General features: G+C 44.0%; 1 protein-coding gene across 3 annotated transcripts in view; it reads left to right on the top strand.

Annotated features, from left to right (window-relative positions):
- The window catches only part of LOC146670644 (semaphorin-3D), a 102,454-nt gene that overhangs the window by 72,606 nt on the left and 9,007 nt on the right, over positions 1-20,841 (top strand). For all 3 annotated transcript variants that reach the window (XM_085407660.1, XM_085407658.1, XM_085407659.1), the window contains exons 3-13: positions 7,165-7,319; positions 7,552-7,614; positions 7,809-7,928; positions 9,745-9,835; positions 11,424-11,552; positions 12,730-12,872; positions 13,373-13,487; positions 13,899-13,968; positions 14,596-14,740; positions 16,792-17,014; positions 20,539-20,627. In XM_085407660.1, the coding sequence (XP_085263786.1) occupies positions 7,165-7,319; positions 7,552-7,614; positions 7,809-7,928; positions 9,745-9,835; positions 11,424-11,552; positions 12,730-12,872; positions 13,373-13,487; positions 13,899-13,968; positions 14,596-14,740; positions 16,792-17,014; positions 20,539-20,627 (1,343 nt within the window). The remainder of the gene's footprint in view (positions 1-7,164; positions 7,320-7,551; positions 7,615-7,808; positions 7,929-9,744; positions 9,836-11,423; positions 11,553-12,729; positions 12,873-13,372; positions 13,488-13,898; positions 13,969-14,595; positions 14,741-16,791; positions 17,015-20,538; positions 20,628-20,841) is intronic.

Below are 20,841 nucleotides of genomic sequence, written 5' to 3'. Positions count from 1 at the left end.
GCGTGAAAGCTCAGACTAACAGAGCGTCCTGCTGCGCTGCAGGCGGGGAGCAGAGCTGCACATGGCGTGATTTGATCCAACCTGCCCCACGGCTCCCTCGGGCCATTCTCTCATCGAGTGATCGAGTGCTTCCAACTCTGAGCGAGTTATTTACTGCACTAATGTGCCAAGACTGTATCCAAAACAAACTTGTATTACCTCTATTTTTAGTTTGTTTGATGAGGAAAAATTAATCACGCAGGGAGGTACGGCCCGAAACATAATACTAAAAAAATACTTCTCTAAGAAACGACTTTGATTTCAGCTCTTCTTACATTTAAAATATATGACAAAAACTGAACAATGAAAGTCTCACAGATGATTCATTCTTACTTCAACCCAAAGATTAAGTTAATAACATCTTTAAAATTACTCGGTTACAGTTTTAACTGAGCTTGTTTTTTAGGGGTGCGTGAAAACGGAGCTCATGGAGAAACTTAAGGAACGAACCCCACTCGAGAGCCCTGCGTGGATTCCTGTTACCTGTGAGCCACTGTGCCTGTAATTAGAATGATCGATTCATTACCATTAATGCAGAAAGGTAAAATATATATTTGAGCCAAATTAGAATATTAACTTTAGTTAGTAACTTTAATGCAGTGACTCACTTGAGGAGCAGTCGCATGGAGATAAAATGTTTATTTTTTCAAAAAGGGAGCAAAATGTTTTATTAAAATTCTTCCTGAAGAAAGAAGTGAGGCAGGCGATGAAGTCGAGCTCAGATCTCTGATCTCATTGCCACCTCACATCAGCTGATGGGTTAGGGTCCAGTCAGAAAATTTCCACTCTGTCTACAGCTGATGCACATCTGCAAGCCACTTTACAACCCACCTCCGTGCAGCTCCTCCCGTTCATGCTGTATGTGATTAATCAACATCATGTCTGTGTCACTACGGGGGCCCTCTATAGCTTTCTCTGCTGATGGAAACAACGATCTTAGACGCTATCTTGGGCCTCGTGGTCACTGAGTTCCTGGCGCTGAGAGGAGGCGGCAGCACCAGGACAGGGATCAGATGCTTTGTTTTGTTAAGCAGGTAGCGCCCTGGGTCGCTCTCACTTCCTATAGCTGTCACCTCGTGTACATGAAGACAGATGGAAAGGTCAGAAAAAGTCACTCTGGGTTTTCCCTGTATTTATTCAGACCGCTGTCATCCTCACTGAGAGCTGCCTGCATCTAAAAACTCACTACTTCTAACTCACTTGTGGACATTGTTCTGCAGGAGAAGCATGTTGCACTTTGGATTTCAGCAACTTGCTAAATGTATAAATGAGTTCAGCAGGCTAACAGAGGAAGCATGATCCTGAGCTCTGCTTTCAAACACAGGCCTGTTTTCTTTTCACTGCAGCTGAATGTAAAAATGCTCTCTGGGAGGCAGGCTCGTCGCTCCTGTGCTAACATGTCGTGTTTGGCTGAAGCAAGCATGTGTGCAAATCACGTTGCACCGCTCGCCAAGGTCTGAGCACACACGCACACTTTTAATGAAGCAAATCCAGTTTTAATCACCTCCCTGATTGCAGGCAATCAGCGTTCATCACAGGGAACGATCAATCACACGCACACACAGCTAAGCCACACACACAGATGTCACACAGGCTCGTATTCACTCTGACGCGCTTTCACACTTACGCACCTCACAGTGAAAATAAAATGCTCCAGACTTTAGACTCTTCTGAACTTTTCACATACAACACAAAGTATAGCAGCACTTTAAGTCTTCTCGGATGCTTTTATCTTTTTATGTAATTCATTGTGATGTTGATCAAATCCGACTGCTCAGTTTATTCTTTGGCGTCTTGACGTTTTCTTAGTCACTTGAATCTTGAATCAACTTTTTTAAAGTAAAGCCAAAACTAAGAAAATATGACATTTTTATACGTTTTACTGCGAGGAACAAATTTAACACTCCCACAGTGAGTAATCGTGCCTGTGCTCACTGTCCTGACGATAAAAGTCACTGCTGGTTAAATTGGGTAAAGAGAAAAAGATTGAATACATGTGAACCAGCTGTGCTGTTTCATGCTGGGACATACAGTCACAGTCAACTTCCACTGAATTGCAGCTTGAGAAGATTGCATAGCTGCAAAGATGGATTTGTGTTTTTTGGGTTGATGGAGGCAGATGATCCACTGAGTTGACCCCTAAAGGGAGCAGCTGTAAGAAGGAGGAGATAACTGTGCGTGTCTGAACAGGATTTTGGTGCATTGGTACAAAACACAGCTGTAAAGAACTGTGGCACAGCTGTGATGCAACAAAAGTGCGGTCCTGCATCATCAGTTTTTAAAGGAGCTCTTTATTCGTTGTTCTTTTAGTCAGTTCTGTTACATTCAGTCATTCTTTAGGTTAGTTTTCATTTTAACACGACTTGTACCTCCGTAGACGCATCATTGCACTGAACAGCGTGACAAACATGGTTTCACTTGTTGATGTGTGACTTACATTCGTCTTCTCGAGTCTTAATCTAACCTGAAACCAAGTGTGTAGGCAGATTTACGTCCCCGCAACATGTGCGTGCGCTCAAGGTAGCTCACACACCGATGTGCAGCACAAAGTTCAGCAATCAGCAAATGTTTGCCATTAATTCTCTGCTGTTGATTGGATGATAAAGTTAAACAGAGCGATATAATTATCTGATTATAGGTTTGGATACAGCTGGTACTTTTATATTAGCGATGAGGACGAAAGTGCTTTGAAGCATCTTAAATGGTTACAGTTGCACAAGTCTGTACATCTGATCTACAAGTAGAATCAATGGACATAATTTGGTGTAAAAACTCATGTGTGGCCAGTGCAGAAAGGACAAATTGACACTCTGACCTGGACTCACTAATCCCGACCTCGCTGACACACACACGCCAGTACACACTCACACATGAATGGATTACCGAACCGGCCCTTTAAGCACAGGCCCGGGGGGCCGAGAGGTCAGAGGACCCCTGCAAAGAGCCTCTGTGTGAAGTAAGTGTTTGTAAAGTCACAGAGTTCAGTGAAAAGGCACAGAGGAGCACAACATAACCATAAAGAGACACAAAGTGACCTTAAAGAGGTGAGGACGACTACAACACGATGGAAAACAAAAAAAAGGCCGCGTGCCATCATCGTGCAGTCGTTTTATGTTCAGCGCCTGTTGTGAAACATTTCTGGATGTTATGCGTCGCTTTGTGTTCTCATCTCTCTGTAGCTTTAGTAGGTTTTAGTAGTTTGGTGTCTTTGTGGTTATTTTGTATCTTTTTGTGGTCCCTTTTTCTTTGTTGTTGTATTTTCTAGCTTCATTGTCTCTGTGATCATTTTGTTTGTCAGTTCTTGCCTCTTCTTCGTCATTTCTCAGCATTTCCTTATTTTTATTCTCTTTATTGTTATTTTATACTGGAGTCCATTTTTTAATAATCCATGCAAACTCACCCACAAACATACACATGGACTCACAATGAGTGGAATACAAAGCTTTGCTTTATAAACCTCGAAGCTGTACTTGAATCAAGACGTGTCGAGGCTGTGACCTCTCGCCATCCAGCAGTCATGACGAATCCACATCACCTCTGGCCAATCAGAAGCACTCAGCATTACCTCCGGACTGTGATTGAAAGGAAAAGCAACATTTAGGCATTTAACTGAATTACATCCAGACTCAGTGAAACTTTGACCGGTCCAATGCACTTATGGCCACTAATGAAGACAGACAGACAGACTGAACCCATTCTTGCTTTTCTTCCAACCATTGGAAGTGATTTTAGTGCGGACGCTTCCTTGTTTTGGTGACTGCTGACTTTAAAACGGTGCAGGTCTGTTCAAGTTATCAGGAAAACAAAAGGAAAAGTTAAAGGGGAAGAACCTGGACGTGCAGCAGTCCTGTGTGACATAAAGCTTTTGGTTTCCTCTCTTCGTTGGTATTTCATGTCATATTTTTCATCGTGCCCCCCTCGGGGGGAGTAACTTTTCTTTCATCGTGTGGTCTACTTCCCATCCCCACTTCACTTGATCGATGGGATCTCTCAGACTCGGAGCCAAATGCCGCAGCTCTGTAAAATAAGAATCTACTTGCCCTTTTCCAGCTCAGCGGCTCAGCCCCTGCTGGTATCTGTGGTGCTCTTACTGTAAAATCATTCACGGTGGTTATCGCTAGCAAAAAGTTTGAAATAATTTAATTAGAAAAAACAGCTTTATACTAATCTCAAAATTCCCCAAATTTTAAGAGAGGAAAAAATCTACAGAGGCCTGTTTGCTCAGAATATGAGCTGACTTAGCGCACGGCTAACAGTCTGGGTTAGTTTGATGGTGACCTGCTCTCGGCCCCTCGAGCTTTAAATGAGTTGATGACACATTTTTGTCTGTTTCTATGACACGTTTCATGTTCTGTTCCTTTAACCTCTATAAATCTGCCCACTTCAGTTACATGTGTGACGCCCTGAGGAGTCTCACAGCTGTGTGAGAGTGGATTATCTGAATGAGAAACGAGCTGTGAAGATCTCATTTAGGAGCCTGAACAGATGTGGCTGTTACGTCTGATTGCACACACAACTTTGCTGTGTGTGTGTGTGTGTGTGTGTGTGTGTGTGTGTGTGTGTGTGTGTGTGTGTGTGTGTGTGTTTTCTCTCCTGTGCTCAGTCATTAAAGACTACAACTGGATTTTGAGGATGACTTTGTAGCAAATTTATGTTGGACCAGTAACGATTGCCTTTAATTTCCTTTGTATGTCCTGTTTGAATCGTGACGCTAACATTAAACACGAGTTCCTAATAATAAGGTCAGCATGTGGATGATGAATCTGAAGTTTGCTCCAAATGCTCAGTGTTCAGTCTTTACTTGTATAAAAGTCCAGTTTCCTCTTTGGATGTAAAAATATCAGGATCCTGCTCAGATGGATAAAATCTGTGTTTATAGTTTCAGGCTGTTTTTGCACTTTTCTCATAAATGAACACCTTTCGTCTCAGTTTCTGTATTTTTACCTGCAGTGTGTCTAATCCACCATTGTGCATATTATCCTGAAGTATGCCAGTCTGTGATTGGTCCTATTACGAGTCACATCGAGGGTGATTTCCTGTGCAGAAGGAGAATTTTTCCGTTTTTACCTCACAGCTGTTCCTCGAGTCTCGCTCTGAGTTTTGTCAATTTCTTCATCAGACAAAGATGCAAAATAAACTGGAGGAACAATTAATCACAGAGGAAGACCTAAAGCAAAGTCTGCGCCTTTTCTGCCTTTTTGTACTTGTAGGACTGAGGAATCACTTTCATTCATCACTCCTTTTATTATTTTTTCAATGGGGGGCTCAGTGAAACTGCTGAAGACTACGCGTGATTAAAGGCTGTGCAAATAAACTTGACTGCACGGCTCTAGAGTTGAGCCTTCCTCCATTCTTCAGCCCTTTCTCCTCTGTTTCCACGCTTGATTAGCGAGCAGAAACTCTTGTGCGTCCCGTTAACGCGATGAAAGCAGCGTGATTGTCAGAGCGGTGATTTATTTCTTTTTAAATGTCCTCTGGTGCGGCTCAAGTGCAACAAATGTGCCGTGCTGCATTCAAAGCCGCTTTTGAGCCATCGGGACGCACAATCAGCGTGTCCGCGCACACGCCGGACTGTGCTGTGCATCCGCAGTGTGGGGTGCGCTCTGACTCGCAGGCCGGGCCTGAATGCTGTGACGGTCTTGTTGAGTTTCACGGTTAGTTTCCTTCGTTCATTCAAGCGATTGTTTGCAGCGCAGGCAGGTCAGTGCGGCGGGAAGACGAGGAGGATTTCAAGGTTAATTAGCTGCTTTTACTCCAGTTAATATTTGCAGCGTGAGGTCACAGACTTACCCACCGTGACCCTGATTCAAATGAGACGCAGGTGTTTGAATGAATAGAGGATCAGTTATGGAGCCGCCCGCCTGAAGCACTTTATGTCCACGTTTAAACCTGAACGTTCAAAGACGTGTTCAACATGTTGATGTTGCACTTTTTGCATTTCTATTTAAATTGTCTAACACATTATTGTTTTTATGATTTATACTTAGTGTTTTTACTTGTAACTGAATCATTTTTAATGCATTTAAATGTGTGTAAGCACGAAGCATATAAGCTTGTATTTATTATTATAACTGCAGAGTCCTACTCTTGATGAGCCTGTAGTTTAACAACAGTGGACTATAGTTGGAACTAAAAGTTGTTTTCATTGTTTTATCCTCGGATTATCTTTTGTTCACAGGGATGATGTTCGTGGATGTTTTGCCCCAGCAGCACAGAGAGTTGTTTGTTTTTGCTGTCAAATGACAGGAAACGGCACAAATGCATCATCATGAAATCAGTTATTAGGCGGGCAAACGGCTAAATTAAAGTCCACTGAGGAGCTTAAATGTGATTTAAGTCATGAAATGTTGGGAAAACACTTTTCATTACAAAACTTGCACTATTAAGTTTCAGACTGCATTAGGATTATTGAATTATTTGTCATTTCTCTGTAGACGTGTTGCATGCTGGTGTGAACCTGAGTCCTCTTCGATCCAGTTTCACTCGCAGCTGTGGAAGTTTCAGGCTGACACACTTTGCAGAGCCGAGAGGGTTTCAGGGTTGATTTGACCTGCTTGCTCAGGTCGTTTTCTGCCTGCTTTAGCAGCGACTCCCCAGAGACGAGCGCAGCGGCAGCCTGCAGCCTGACTGATGACCTGATGCTGCCGTGTGTCAGTGATGGCGAACGATTAGGAGAGATGTATTCAATAAAACATATTTTATTGAAGTAGCAATACAAACTATATAACACTAATAAAATAAATCCATTCACAGTTTAATGGAGTTAAAATGCAGTTTTTCTGAGCATTATGGAAATCTCCAAACAGTTCACGCAGCTCTGGGTGAGACGATGAACTTCAAAGTGAAAGGTTTTTTACTCACTCACACGTTTCATATTAACTCAGCCTTCTTGATGATATCTTGCAGGATCTGCATTATTTTTGTCTTGCAAAATTTTAATAGGAGACGTTTGAAGCTCATTTTGCAGACGTCTGTGTTGTTGTTGTCATTTCAGTTGAAGGATGTGTGAATTATGGTGCATTATAATTAAAGGCAGTGAAATTAAAAAACACTTATGGCTGGTGAGAGCTGATGCTGGGTACAGGCGCGTTTGATTGAACAGCCTCTCTCCTCCGTCTGTGTCAGATGTGAGGAACGGTTCAGCTGTCTTCTGGGAGGAGGGGGTCAGCGGTGGGTACCAGGCCCTGCTGTTAGACGAGGATAAAGGCTGGCTGCTGGTCGGAGGGAAAGACCACATCTACCTGCTGAAGTCTGACAGCTTGGATCAGCCCTCGCAGAAGGTAAAGACACAAAGATTCATTGTTGCTGTATCTTAGTTGCACATGTTCACCAACAGCCTGCACATGCTGATCTGGAGAGATTTCACTGTAATCGCTTCCTCTGGCACAGAAAGCAGCCACAGCTCTGGAGCCCAAATGATTATTTGATCTGGCAGGAAATCAGTCGGTAACATTCGTAGTCGTTCGAGCTGCTTTGTTGCCAGCGTTGCTGATTGATGCTCATTTCTTTCAGATCTACTGGCCGGCTGCCAGAGAGCATGTGGAGCACTGCAGGCTGGCTGGCAAAAGCCTGGAGGTAACACACTGAGCATATTTTAGTATGTGCACAGTTTGTGTGCATTTAGTTTTATTACACAAACAAACTCTAATCACAGTTTATCTGTACAGTAATAAATATCAGTTACTCTGGAGTTTTTTTTATCAGTGTTACAACGACTGGAATAAGTGAAGAATTACATTAGACATGATCCTGTTTTTGTCTTTTTGCAGACTGAATGTGCCAACTTTGTGCGGCTGCTGCAGCCTTTCAATAAGACCCACGTTTATGCTTGTGGTACTGGCGCTTTCCATCCACAGTGCACTTACCTGCACCTCGGACACAACACAGAGGTACCAGTTCATTCAGTCGTTCATTTAGTTCAAATAAATATGAAGTCACAAAGCTAAAGTGGAGCAGAGGGTTGGCTGTAATGGCATTCAAGACTTTAAAAATTGGATATTTCTGTTGTTTTATATGTGAAAGAGTAAATCTGCTCTGTCGCTTAACAAAGTTTTTATTTAAGCCGCTGATTATTTCCAAACGTAGAAACTGTGAAGTCAAATTCAGACGTTTTCAGTTCCACAGTTAGATGTTCGGCTCTGCCAGATCCAGGAAAGCCAGAGGACCCAGTTCTTTGCTTGAAAAACAAAGCCAGCACTGCCATGTTGTCTAATGTGCTGACTGGAAACATACTGGTGTCACTGCTATGATACACCTGGTGGAGCAACAGCCAGTCAGGGTCTCGCTCCTACCTCGTCACTAAGGACACTTTGGGGTCACATTTAAACTCTGTGGATCATTTTTTAGCTTGCATATTGTAAATGAGCTTATTTTACCCCAAACCACGAGCTAAACATAACCAGTGTTTTTGTGGTGTCTGAACTAAAGTGACAGAAAGAAGGAGGAGAAAACCAAAACATGAACCTCAGTGTTTTGGCTCATGCTACAGCCCTCTGAGGCTGGAACTGTACCAGGAACAAGTGGTTCCTATTAAACTGAAGAAATAGTTAGTGCATTGTACTGTAGTGACTTGTTGACAGTCTGCATAGTCACAGAAAATTGGCAGACATGTGCCTCATGTACTCCAGTCCCCCCCAAGTGGACCCTTGTATACTTGTGGTCTGCTATCTTCAGCCAACGTTATCTGACACAATGTGATGGCAGTGTGAGGAAATGAAGGACAAAATAGTTATAAAACAATCATGAATGGAAACAGAAGAACTGCAAAGTGATAAAAACAACAAAGAAGAGACGAGAGAAATCCCAAAGGGAACACACAAGATAATCCACAGTGGGTTTTCACAGAGAAAACCACGTGGGGCCACAGAAATGTTGCACTTTTGGGCCCTCTGTTACACCACTGGGCTCCTATGGAGGTTTTCACCGGGCAGTCCACAGTGGCCACGCCCATAGAAAAGTCATACAGGTGTCCCAAAGGGTAAAAGTGCTGCACACCCATTTGGGATAAATGTGGGTTTCCCTTCCCCCATAAACCCACAGTTCACCCACACGCACCCACAGTGGGCCCAGATGTGCATGTTTGCTGGCCCGTTATTTGTAATAAGGAAGGTTACTGCTGCGGAGAGGATGAAACCACAGAGCATGTTTTAAACCTCAGTAACATGGAAGGGGGGTTGAGTGGGCCCCCAGTAGTTCGGCCCACACCTGCTGTAGAGCGTGGTCCAATGGTCCCAACTGTAGGACCCTCCCTGCATGAGTGGGCTGCCCCACATGGGACCCCATTGGACTTTAGGGGGCCCATAGCTTTATGTTCAGTGGCCACCTCAACCTCAAAAAACAGGTTAAAAGATAAGTTTGGTCTAAAATGTGGATTTTTTCCTACACAGTCTGTGTTTGAAGCAAAAGGCCTGAACCAGAGCAGTACTGTTGACTGATAGGTTTCTGTTTGGAAATATGCTGCCCTGCTGAAGGGCTGTTTGCTCGCCTGTGTTGAAGGACTCATTGTTTCCTAATCCATCCACCATATTCAGACTTCTAAAACACTAATATTAATCATCATCATTGTTGGCAGTCCTCTAAAATCAGTCAGCCTCTCTAAAGAGCTTCTGTTCTGTAATGAAGTGAAGTGAAGGCAGCTTCATCTTTGCCCTTCTGTTTATCCATCATTCTGTGTTTGTGTGGTCTCCTCTGTCCTCTCTCCTGCAGGAGCCATTGTTCACGCTGTCTCACACGGTCGAGTCAGGCAGAGGAAAATGTCCCTTCAGTCCCAAAGAGCCCTTCGCTGCTAGACTGACCGGTAGGTCCCGTCCACCCACGCGCACTCGAAGGTCTGGCCTGAAAGAGTGGCCATATTGAATCATCATCTGTCATTCTCTAAAAGCCGTGTTCACATTCTGGTGACAGCGGCGCTCTGCGGCGTACAATCCCACCACTGTGTGACTCCTCGCTGCAGAGTGTCCGCTCAGCCGCGGCGTGTGTGGTCCGCATGAGTTATTCCACGCGCTGACGTCAGCCGCTGCCCCCCATGACATAAAGGACATAAAACACATCGGCCATATTTGGATCACTTAGACAAAGAGAGAGCTCCATAGAAGAAGCCATAAGTTTTTATAACTGACGGTTGGGTCTGTGCTGACAGCTGAGGGTTTACCAGCGACGGAAGCACGATGTCTTTCCAGCACAACTAATGTTTAGGGGAGGCTGTGACTCAGGAGTCAGAGTCGGTTGGCTACTAATCTGACCCCTACTGGTTTTGTGCCCCCAGAAAAGTGTTTGCATGATAGCAAGAAAGCAGAAAAGGTTCAGTAAAGCGTTGCAAACCTGGTTTGTAAATATATTGTCACTATATTGCCAATTAAACCAGCCAGGTGCTCCCAGTTGCACCGATTAACTCCGCCTACCAGGAACCTGCAAGACAGCACACAGGGACAGAAACCCATCAGGCCCTGGCCGAGGCGCCTCTGCGTGGGGAGTTGTTAGTGTTTGTTTGGAATTCAGTAATTTTAATGTTAAAATAACTGAGCAATAAACACAACGTGATGCTTATTAAACAGCTTAGTCATGTTGTGAGGTGAAAGACCTTCATGTGAGCGCCCTCAGTCATTGGACAAGCCTAAGAAATCAAGATAAGGACATCAGACACGCTCTAAATCTGTTTGTTTAGTTGATAGAGTTGAAAAATGTGTTGATTTGGTGACTGATGAAAATCACTAAACTCTAGTAAGACTAGTAGAGCCTTTGCAGTGACAACATCCTGATCTTAAATGTGTCCTTCCTACATGAGCTGGAGGATCTGTGCACGCCGTCACATGTTTTTCGGATGTTTACGGTCTGAGCTGTTTATTAGAAAAAGCTGCTTAATGAGTAAAAGCTGTGTACGCTGAGCGGACTGCATGTGCTGTACCTGGACGTGTCTGAGTGCCGCGGGAGGTTAAATTACATGTAAACATGTAGTTAAAACAAGGAGTCAACACTGAAGTTATGGAGGTGCAATTAAGAGGACCAGACTGTTTTCATTTTTCACATGAAGGTACCCAGGGAGAGACGGCCAGTGTTTCAGTTAATATTCAGCTCCTTAAAACCACAAAACAAACACTGAGGACCAATTAAGTGATTTTTTAAAACCTTATTAAGACATTTTTTTCAGGAAATGATGTCAGAAATATTTTGCTTCATTGTTTTCTTACAGATGAATGTTTTCATGAATCAGTTTTCAGATATTTGCTGTTCTGCTCTGGGCCTGCAGAGAATGCAGAGCCTTCAGTCGAAGGCGGAGCTATAAAACAGACGCTCTGTGTACTGGTCAACTCCTGAATGTAGGAAAATATGTTTCACGCAAATTTATTGTTCTTGTTCAGGCAGTCGTTCCTTTTCTTTCTCCCTAGACGGGGATCTGTACGCGGGTACCTCGGTCGATTTCATGGGAGCCAACGCTGCGATCTTCAGGACATCCATCCAGGGCAGCAGCCAGCATTACATCCGCACTGAAGCCTACGATCACAACTGGCTCAACGGTAAGAAGCTCCGTTTCTTTTGTTATCCGTTCGACACACCAGATAAACTTCTGCAACACATGGAAACACTTACCGGTTAATGGTCCCCTGGACAAACGTTTGCTACCGTATATGAACCATGTGCACAATAAGTCCTGCAGAAGTAAAAAGTTATGTGCAAAAATTCAACGTTGAATACAACTGTGTGGCAATAGATTTAAACCCTAGTATGAAACCAGAGGTAGACACACGATTCCACCAAATCTTTTTAAAGAATGGATGCAGAGTGCACACCGCTCACATTTTCTTAGACAAACCCAACCACTGATATCAGTAAGGATGAAAGAAAGCAGCTTTTAGGGCCTCTGAAGGGTGCAGACATCCACTTTGCCTGGTCGGAAATACAGCTTTGCATCCATCATCCTGGGGAGCTGCTCTCACTAAAGGTACTTTTAACTAATCAGGAGACCATTACTTAGTCTGTGGTTGTCATACATGAGCATTAATGTCCCTGCTCTGAGAGCCGAGACGATGAATTATTCTAAAGGTTTTAGGACTCCTGAGCTTTGAGCCTGTTTGGTTCTTTTTTTTGTTTCATTCCTTTTCTCATTTTGTATACTTGCTTATTGTGTGTGTGTGTGTGTGTGTGTGTGTGTGTGTGTGTGTGTGTGTGTGTGTGTGTGGTTTTAGTGTCAGGTTTACAGTTAGGTTATTGTTAGGGTTATTTTTGATGGTCAGGGTTATGGGCTACGGAATGCATCATGTCAATGGGATGTCCTCACTAAGATATCAAAATGAGAATGTGTGTGTGTGTATGTGAGACACACACCTAGCCTGGACTTATTAGTTGTGTAGTTTAATACTAACACCAAGCTGCTCTCCGATGCATCCATCGGAGTGAGTGGTAGATAGAAAGCACAAGACAAGAAAACTGTGAAAATTGTTAATAATTAATTTTTGAAATTGATAATAATAAGCTTGGATAAGGTACATAAGACATAAAACAAAATGCAGTAGCAGAAAGAAAAACAAATTAAAAGAAACGAAAGACACACGTTTTCTGACAGTTTAAGCTGATGATAGCTCCTCCTCCATGAGTCTTCTATTACTCCTTCACTTGTTATACCTGTAATTTACAAATAATCTATAGAAACAGAGAGAAGCTCACAGAGTCAAATGTGTACCGTCTCCCTCTCAGAGCCAGATTTTGTGGGCTCCTTCTCCATCCCTGACACGCGCAGCCCGGACGATGATAAAGTCTACTTCTTCTTCAAGGAGAGGGCGGTGGAGGCCGGGCAGTGGGACAAGAGGGTGTACAGCCGCGTGGCCAGAGTCTGCAAGGTAACGACGAGCAGCCTCGACGTGATTAAGGAATCCGTGACGGGGATCAGGGTTCTCTGTTCTGCTGTCCCGCATCACTGTTATAACTGTTAACAGGCTTTCTGACGCCTGTTTTGCTTCATGTGTGATTTATCTTTAGTTTTCTCAGTTAAATATAAACAGTTAAAAAGCTAAGCCCGTCTGAGACACAGATATTCAGTTTATTACCATAAGAACTAAAGAAAATCAGTTTTCATATTTAAAACACATCTGGGTAATAAATTTATTAAGTAAAAAGCACCAAAACAAGTAAATACATCTAAAGCTTTTTTAGTTTCAGAGCTTTAAATGAAGGAGTTAAGGTTTGTGTTCTTGAACTGAACAGAAATGCAGATCTGTGGAGACGGACGAAGGTTGTAGACGATGTCTCCTTTTTATGTTTCCTTCCCTTCCTCCCTCACTGTACTGCTCCTTTAAATCTAACCGTCATCCTTCCCTCTCTCATCTCTTCCTCAATCCAGAACGATCTCGGCGGGAGGAGGAGTCTCATCAACCGCTGGACCACCTTCCTCAAAGCCCGGCTGGTCTGTTCTGTCCCCGGCCCGTCTGGAGTCGACACGCAGTTTGATGAGCTTGGTAAAAAACTCCTCCTCCTCCTCCTTTTCCTTCCTCTCTGGATGTTTTCTTACGTGACCTCTCCTGAATAATCTTAGTACAGTACGCCTCGCCTGTGCTCTCGCCTTATCGTCCCAACTTTAAAACGCTGACGCTGTTATATTTGTCTCCTCCTTTCCTTCCACACACTGTCCTGTCTTGTCTTTAGGAGGCCTGAGGTTACAAAGGTTCATCCAAACTGTCACATCAGCCACTGATTAAAACTTTATTGGTACAAATTTGTGCAACTGTGAATGATTTACAGGTGAAGTGACGCTAACGAGGCAAATCTAAACTTCTTCCAGTCTTCCTCCCTCAGTATGAATAACACGGTTTTACTGCTGCACATTGTTCATGATTCTGAGTTTAAAAGCAGCCTCTGTGTTTCCTTAGAGGACGTCTTTGTCCTGGAGACCAAGGACCCTCAGAACCCGACCATCTATGGAGTCTTCAGCACGTCCAGGTGAGGGCGCGTTCAGCCGTGCAGTCACTTACATGTATCTGGTTTATTTCAGAGACCACTTTAACACGAGCTGCTTAAACTTTTACGTTTCTCAAGAAATCCTTTTAAAATGCACGATTTTAAAGATCTTTAAAAGTCACGTGATTATTATGTGGTGCCAGGCCGTGTCACTCTGTCCTCAGTGGTGCTCATGAGCTCGCCGCTGCACATGTTCATCACCGAACTTCTGATTCAAGGAGAACTTTATTGACATTTAGGCTTTGAAAACTGAAGGAAACAGTTTTCAAGGGAAGAGGGAGGGCGTCCTCTTCCTGTATGTGCACGCCCACTGCCAGGCTGGCACGTGCACACTCAGGGGTGCAAAGGAGCAGAGGTCAGATGTGGGAGGTGTCCAGGGTCAAAGGTGAAGAGGCCCAGCTGGTTGTGTTTTTGTAACCAATGTATGAAAGCACTCCACCTTTTTTCCCCTCGTGTCCTTCCTTTCCTGCTTCCTTCTTTCTCCTTCCTCTTTTATTCTTCCTTCCTTCCTGGCCTGTTTTGGGGTTCTTCTTTCCTCCGCTTCCCCTAACCTCCCAAACTCCATCTTTCTGTCACATCCGTCACCAACACCTCCTTTTTCTTCCACAGCTCCATATTTCGTGGTTCAGCAGTGTGTGTGTTCTCCATGGCGTCCATTCGAACTGCTTTCAACGGACCATTTGCCCATAAAGAAGGTCCCGACTATCGCTGGGTCGAGTACAAGGGTCACATCCCCTACCCAAGACCTGGCACCGTGAGTACTCCCGCACCAAAAGCCCCCAAAACAAACCACTGTAGCATGAAACATTTTAATATACTACAACACGATCCTTTGTTATATAAGCAGTGTAAAAATAAAGAAAAATCCCCAAACCTCCCTGCACTGTCGTCTAGTTTTGTGTCAGCCACATAACAGCTTCCTGAAATAAAGCTGAAGTATGCTAACAGATGGGATTAAAGATACGAAACAGAGGACAGCTTCACTGCTGGGAGGTTTGCACAGCACCTGTAAATCATATCTTTGCATACATGTACGCAGTTCATGTGTTTGCATTATTATCCATCATAAACTCCCGTCATGGAGGAATGTGATCCCCCCTTAAAGTCATCCCCAAATGCACAGACAGTCTTAAATCTTCAGCCAGAAGAAGAAGAAGGGCTGCACCTCACAGCTCCTCAGCAGGCTGCTCCCAGCATTGGACAGCCTCTGTCCACAGTGCAGAGCAGCACACAGCTAAGAGTCACATCTTTGCACAGTTCTCTTATTACAAAAATGTAGAGTGTATGAATGTGCAGTAAATATACAGGTATCCCCACATGAATCCTCCAACTTATACAGAATAAAGTTTTATTATAAAGTCCTGGTTCTTTAGAGCAAACATCTGTCTGCAGTCTGGATGGTTTTTACGTCACATTTTTATTCTTTTAGGCACTGATTTGAGGCCAGTTTAAAGTAAAATTAATGGCTTGAGATGGTGAAATAAATAAATTACTGTCCTCACATTACTGTGTCTGAAAACACTGCAGTATAACCTTCAGCATCTCTCGAGTATTTGTGGTGAAACGGCCCTTTAAGCACAGGGTAAGGTTTTGGTCAGGCTGTCACTTTAATGTTCAAAAGCTGCTCCTTTTAAAGCCTCGTCGCCCATAAATCTCTGCTAATATAGTGGCGACAGGACGGTATTTATGTTTGTGTGAATAACTAAGACTCTCCTGTGAGATCAGACTCCAAACACACACAACACCGCTAATGAAAACAAGCTGATGGCGCTGCGAGAGGAAAGCCTCTGGTGATTTAACACCTGAGCTGTGAAGTCCTCTGGGAAACTTCAACCTGTCAGGAGGTGCTGGGGTTTTAGTGTGTGTCAGGTGCTATTTCATTCTCCCTGCTGGGGGACTCGGAGCTCTGCAGAGTGGTGCTGAATCATGTGGCTGATTGCAGAAGAGGTGAGTCGCATCAGAGCTGCAGGGGAGAAGTTTGAAGTAGCAGGATGATTAATATGATTAATAGCAATATGAAAACGTCAGCGCGATGCTGTGATTCTAATCCCCCGATCACTGACTCACTGTCTTGTTGACTTCAGCTTTTTCACTGTGCTCGACTCGTGTTTTCTCCTTTTTACAATCCTGTCTTCAGCATTTCGATCCCTTCTGTAATTCCTTTTCTTTCCTCGCCTCCTCACTTTTTCTTCAAACCACCAGAGTTGGCTCTAGACTGCTGGAGGTAGCCATCATGAAATCACCTACTAGTTTGTGAAATGTTTTAAAGCCTGGTCTGTACCATTTTTGTAGCACGTTTATTAGCTGGAACCAGCATCTGTAAACTGTGTAGGCTCAAATATCTGTTAGGCACCGACCAGAACTGGAGCACAAACAAAAATACACCAGCTGCACAAATACAAACCGATATATAACCGATATAAATGACCATCATTATGGATGGATGCTCCCTCTGACTAGGTAAAGTTATACTTACTCCACACTGAATGGTAAAGTCCGGTTAAAGTCCAAGCTGATGCACAAGCTCAGCTTCCAGAATTGTGACTCTGTTTGGTAAAAAATGCTCAACCAAATCTTTGACTTTGTTATTCTAGAAATAAAAACTCTTTAAATCCATGTAAACAATGATAAAAAGCACGACCTGTGTAGTAACGTTGAATAGAAAATCTTCTCACTACATGTTTCTTTCTGTCTGCTGCATTTACCAGACAAACATGAACCTTATGTTGTCCACTGCTCCCTCCCTCAGTCGTTCGTCTTCCCCGCTGATGGTTTGTTCCTGTATTCCTCCCTCTGGTCCTCCAGTGTCCCAGCGAGACCTACGATGCTCTCCACAAATCCACCAAGGACTTCCCAGATGAGGTGGTGAGCTTCATGCGGCAGCATCAGCTGATGTGGGAGCCCGTCCTGCCTCTGGGCGGCCGGCCCATCTTAACCCGCGTCAACTCGGCCTACACGTTAAAGAAGGTTGTCGTGGACAGGGTGGACGCCGAGGACGGACCGTACGACGTCTTACACCTGGGCACAGGTGAGGAGGACGAGGGGAAGGAGAAGAGGGGAGGGAAGAAAATGAAAAGTATCGAGACTGTGGAGGAAAACGGACTCGGTGTGCAGCTGGGACTGAAATCTCATCAGTTTGTTACCAGACAGATCAGTTGAGCTGATTCAGAGTGCGATGGAAAGTGTGTAAATGAAGCAAAGAGAGTTTAGAAGTTTACAGAGTTACAAGGAGGCAAACTGGTGACGTTTTCTCTGGAACGCAAAAAGGTGTTTTGTGGGTTTTACACTGAGAACAGAGCAAAACTTAATGTTGAGATAAAAGGTGAAAAGAACGTTTTGACTTTGAAACAGTAAAACGATAAAAGAAGAGGCAGGATTGACAAATATCGAGCTGTGAGTTGTCTTTTTTGGCTGAATCTTCACCAAAGGAGGTTGTGGTGTTCTTATGGATGCACTAAATTCCAGTTTAATAGTGACATGTGAATTTTAGGAATAGCTGGAAATCTTTGAAACACAGAAGGGATTTCTAACACGTCCTGTTTCTAACGTGTTCTTTTAACCTTCTTTAACACATTTCCCTGATTTAAAATTTTTAATATTTTGTAACTTTTACACCCATGAATCATGAATAATTCTTCCTCTGTGTTTGAGCCAGAACATCTGCAGACTCTGGAAACATCAGCTTAGTTGGGACACGACTGACAGACCAGCAGAACGTTCAGATTCGGTTCCCGGTGAAACTTTGGACGCTCGGCTGTGAGATTTAAACCCGTCGGTAAAATAAGGTCAGCTGAGGCGGGGCCGAGCGAGCGGGCGTTTGAACTCGAGCGTGTGATTGGACCGTCTTTTAGAGCGGCGTACTGTGGCTCGCCTGTTGTGTGTAAACACGTTTTCATTCATTATCTGTAAGGCGGTGAAAAATGGCGAGCTTTTATTGTGACGGGGTGAATGATTTCCTGAGTGTGTTGGGCCTTTGTTCATTAATGTGCACACAAGTGCGTTTGCTTGTGTGTGTGTGTGTGTGTGTGTGTGTGTGTGTGTGTGTGTGTGTGTGTGTGTGTGTGTGTGCACGCATGATTAATGGCAGCGGTTATTTAAGTGCTGGCGACAGATCGGGGGGCCAGAGGTGCTGCGACTGCTCCATACATCTCTGCTGAGTGGATTCCTCTCCACCACCTCATCCCCCCGTTAGCTCCACATTCACCTGCCTGATAAATGCTCCTTCTAATCTTTCATCTAATACCACCAGGAGGAATATTTCTACATGCTTTCTGAGTGACAGATGACTTTTTTTATTGGTTTGTTATATCCCATTTTAAAAATATCCTACTCTTTAATCACACGCCTGCATCACACCGTTTCGTTTAGGATTGAAATACAGCTTTGAGAAGTCTACAGGTCACTGCGGCCGAGTACTCGTTTGGATTGTGGCTTCTAGTTTATCTGTTCAAATGTATTAAAGTGAACGCAGCTCTGTGCGCTGAAAGCTTACAGAAGCTTCTTTTATATCCAGTCCAGTTAAGTTCAGATTTAGCTCATCAGTCTGCTAATGGGCAGTAAATGGTGCAGATGTGTTTCATTTCTGCTGTCAAGAAAACATGACGTGGTCTGTCATTCAGCACTTTCTGCTCTGCTTCAGGTCACAAAACAATTTTTTCATCCTGAGTTGCAAATCTTAACAAACAGCTCACAGATACGCCGATAGATGCTTAAGTTCGTTTAAATCAAACACTGTAACTTTAAGCTGCTCTGTCCTGTAGCTTTTCACAGACCCTGCTGTGATTGGATGAATAGTGCATGGGTTTAGAAAAGGTTTAAACTGTACTGTGATAGGACCCCACTGTTACAACGAGACAGTGTGCAGATATTCCACAATCAGCTGGAGGTGGTGTTATTGGAGAATGGAAGCATTTAAGAAACGTCGTAACTCGTCCACGATGGCAGAGCGAGGTCACCAAGGTCACATAGTGCTTAAAAGTCACCACTCCAGACATCCTCTGAATTAACATCAGCACAAAAGCTGTGCACCGGGAGCTTCGTGGCATGGCTTTATTATGTTCATACCATCTATCACTCGGACGGACTATCAGCGCTCTTATCCGTCTGCTCCTGTATTCTGATAAACACCGAGGCTGACACGATGACGCCGCGGACACCTGCACATTCTCCCTATCGCCTTATCTGTGCATGTTTGTTTCAAACGGTGAATGATAACAAATGAAAGGTGGAGATGTCTGTGCCTGGGTTTGGTATGCAGGGGATCAGATTCATGTATGTGGGTCTCCCGGAGCGATGAACCCTGACCTCACCTGACTTAATGGAGGTCTTAAATATAAACCCCAAAGGTCAAAAGTGACCTGCTGGTTTCAGTTCAAAGCGAACACCTTTGTGCTGCTCTGTGAGGCTTCAAAGCAACTGTGGAAGTTTAAAGTTTGTTAGTGCTATTTCATCACTGATTAACAGAAACGTGCCTCTGAGAACGAGTCCATCTGTTTTAGTAAAGGTTAAGAAATCCATGATTCTCTCTGAAACTGAGATTTGACTTTTTGCTGTCCTGGATGTTTGTGACAATAAATGAGTAAAAAAACAAAAACTAGCGGCTGTCCTCGCTCTGCCTGTCGTGCTTCGTTTATGTTTGACTCTGGTTCAGTTTGAAGCAAATAAAGGACCCAGTGGGAAACACATACATTATTTTATAGAAGCTTGTTGGATTTGTTTCATCTCCAGGTTGTGCTGATTTGTGGTCTCGGTGTTTAGAGTCTAAGAAAACAAAAATGCAGGGATCAGTATAATCACAAAGCTACCAGATTACATTTTTTACTGTGAAATTAAACGTGGTGACCACAGGCATCGAAGCGCATCATTACTCAGTGATGAGGGCACACTTGTTTGACAGACATGTCTGCAGACACACACAGCATGCAGTAGCCTCACAAACAGCTGCAAACACACACGGTTTCCCACAGCGGAGCTTTATGAGCATGCTGGCGTGATGCGAGCGAGCGTGTTTGAATGCCTGAACATGCAAACGTACAAATGCGCGCCCGTCTGCGTCTTCAGCAGTTGATTTGTGTGCGTTTGTGTTCCATATGGTTTTGCTGTGTTACATCCTAAGTGCAGTGTGTGGTTTCACCGTCACAGCTGGCACGTGTAACAACAAACTGCCATAGATTGTGCGCGAGGTGCCTGTTTAGCGTTGTTACCAGGGTTACCGCTGTGTCCCGTGCTAACGTGGGAACGAGCTTTGGTCGTGTAGCTTTGTTTTTCAGACGCGTCATCTCCCGAAGGGGCTTTCCTGGGAGGCTGTTGTGAAACAGAACTCCTGGCTCTGCTTCGGGAAAGATATAACGGGTCAAACTTTCGCTGTTCCTGCTGCAGTTTCTCTAAAGAGGGGCTGATGCATTCTTTCTGTTTCATCACGCCGGCATAAATCTAAGACCGTCTTTGCAGATGTTTTATTGGGGCAGAGTTTGGTTTCAAAGCTGAAATGAAAACGTGTGTTTTGCTGCAGGATTCCCACACGTCGGTCAAAAATCCTCTTTTATGTTGCAGATGATGGGAAGGTGGTGAAGGTGGTGTCTGTCATTAAAGACAACTGGGTCACAGAGGAGGTCATACTGGAGGAGCTGACAGTCTTCCAGGTGAGATGTTATTACAGGTTTGTGAGCGATGGAGAGCACTGAGGTGGTGATAATGCTTTCCAACCTGTTATATCCACATAGCTCTGTGTGATTAACGCTTTCCTGATGACAAAGCAGGTTTACTTTGTGACTAACAGCCCTCAGTTTCTCCATCAGAGAAAAACAGTCAAAATAAAAGGATGGATGTAGTTGCTGGGTCTGAACAGCTGATGTG

This window comes from Rhamphochromis longiceps, linkage group LG5 (genome assembly GCF_057381845.1).
Source record: "Rhamphochromis longiceps isolate RC_006_pf linkage group LG5, R_longiceps_female_GT1.1, whole genome shotgun sequence".
Lineage (NCBI taxonomy): Eukaryota > Metazoa > Chordata > Actinopteri > Cichliformes > Cichlidae > Rhamphochromis > Rhamphochromis longiceps.
The sequence above is the reverse complement of the archived record's forward strand: the minus strand, read 5'-3'. Positions and strand labels throughout refer to the sequence as shown.